We start from the raw sequence: 1,709 nt of genomic DNA, 5'->3' as shown, positions 1-1,709 counted from the left end.
CGGATTGATCTCGAGGATGCGCTTGGTCTTGGGCACTTCCTGGCCCATGGCCTTCATGATCCGCTCCATGTTGGGATCCATATCGTACTGATCCGCGACGAGACAGACCGCGCTGTCGGTGAGGCGGTCGGAGATGCGGACCTCCTTGATGTCGTCATCGAGTTTTTTCTGGAGGAGTTCAGTGAGGTCGCTGAACTTTTCTTTGGCCTCCTTGCGCGCCTCTTCCTTTTCTTTTTCTCGTCTTCGGAATCGAGATCGACTTCGCCGCGGTGCACCGCTTTGATGTCCTTCTCGCTGTACTTGTTCAGGTTCTGCATGACCCATTCGTCGATGGGATCGATCATGAACAGCACGTCGAAGCCCTTGGATTTAAACGCTTCGAGCAGGGGTGAATTCTCCACCGCTTCGCGGCTGGTGCCGGAGATGTAGTAAATCTCCTTTTGATCCGGGTGCATGTTGTCGACGTAATCCTTGAGGCTGATCAGTTTGCCCGCGTCGTTTTTGGACGATTCGAACAACAGCAAATCGTGAATTTTTCACGGTTTTCGTGATCGCTGTGAGCGCCTTCCTGATGACCCGGCCAAATTCCTCGTAGAAGGCGAGGTACTTGTCCAGATCCTTCTCTTTGGTTTCGGCGAGGGTTTTGAGGATGCGTTTGACCAGGTTCTTCTGGATTTTACGGATCAGCGCATCCTCCTGGAGAATTTCGCGCGAAACGTTGAGGGGCAGGTCGCTGGAGTCGACCACCCCCTTCACAAACCGGAGGTAGGGCGGGAGCAGGTCCTTGCACTTGTCCATGATGAACACGCGCTTCACGTAGAGTTGGACGCCGTGCTCGGAGTGCTCGCTGAACATGTCGAAAGGCTGTTTGCCCGGGAGGTACAGCAGTGCGTTGAATTCGATGTTGCCCTCGGCTTTGTAGTGAATGACTTCCGCGGGATCCTGGTAGTCGTGGAACTGCGCTTTGTAGAACTCGCTGTATTCCTCGTCGGTGACCTCGCTTTTGGAGCGGGTCCAGATCGCCTTCATGGAGTTGAGCACCTCTTCGCTGACCACGGTTTCGGTTTGGGCTCTTCGCCCTCGGCCAGTTCCTCGCCTCGGGGAGGGGGATGGGCTCTTCGCGGGAGACGTCCATGACAATGGGGAAGGCGACGTAGTCCGAATACTTTTTGATGATCTCGCGGATGGTCCATTCCTTGAGGTACTTGTCCTTGCCTTCGCTGAGGTGGAGGATGATGTCGGTGCCGAAGGTGTCGCGTTCGGCGGGTTCAAGGGTGTAGGTGCCGTCGCCGGTGCTTTCCCATTTGAGGGCGGCTTCGTCGCCGCCGGCGCGGCGGGTGATCACCGTCACTTGTCGGCCGCCATAAACGCGCTGTAAAAACCAACGCCAAACTGGCCGATGAGTTCGAGGGACTCTTTGGCATCGCCTTCTGCAGTTCTTCGAGAAATTTACGGGTGCCGGAATTGGCGATGGTCCCGATGTTGGCCGCGATCTCCTCCGCGTTCATGCCGATACCGGTATCGGAAATGGTGAGGGTGTTGGCGTCTTCGTCGGGAGTAATTTTTATTTCCAACCGCCATCAGGCTCGGCAACGGTCGCGTTGGTGACGGCCTCGAACCGGGCGCGGTCGATGGCATCCGACGCGTTGGATACGATTTCGCGCAGGAAAATGTCAGGGTTGGAATAAAGCGAATGGATCACCAGATCC

At 56.2% G+C, this 1,709-nt stretch overlaps 1 protein-coding gene across 1 annotated transcript; it reads right to left on the bottom strand.

The window, feature by feature from the left end:
* Positions 1-369: 369 nt before the first annotated feature.
* On the bottom strand, positions 370-1,508 carry LOC119571578 (chaperone protein HtpG-like). Its single transcript, XM_037918824.1, has 3 exons — positions 1,428-1,508; positions 1,167-1,372; positions 370-1,048 (listed from the first exon to the last, which is right to left on the bottom strand). Exons 1-3 carry the CDS (start codon positions 1,506-1,508, stop codon positions 370-372), a joined length of 966 nt encoding a protein of 321 aa, XP_037774752.1.
* Positions 1,509-1,709: the final 201 nt, after the last annotated feature.

This window comes from Penaeus monodon, unplaced genomic scaffold, assembly GCF_015228065.2.
Source record: "Penaeus monodon isolate SGIC_2016 unplaced genomic scaffold, NSTDA_Pmon_1 PmonScaffold_6971, whole genome shotgun sequence".
Taxonomy (NCBI): Eukaryota; Metazoa; Arthropoda; class Malacostraca; order Decapoda; family Penaeidae; genus Penaeus; species Penaeus monodon.
This window is presented reverse-complemented; position numbering and strand designations above follow the sequence as displayed.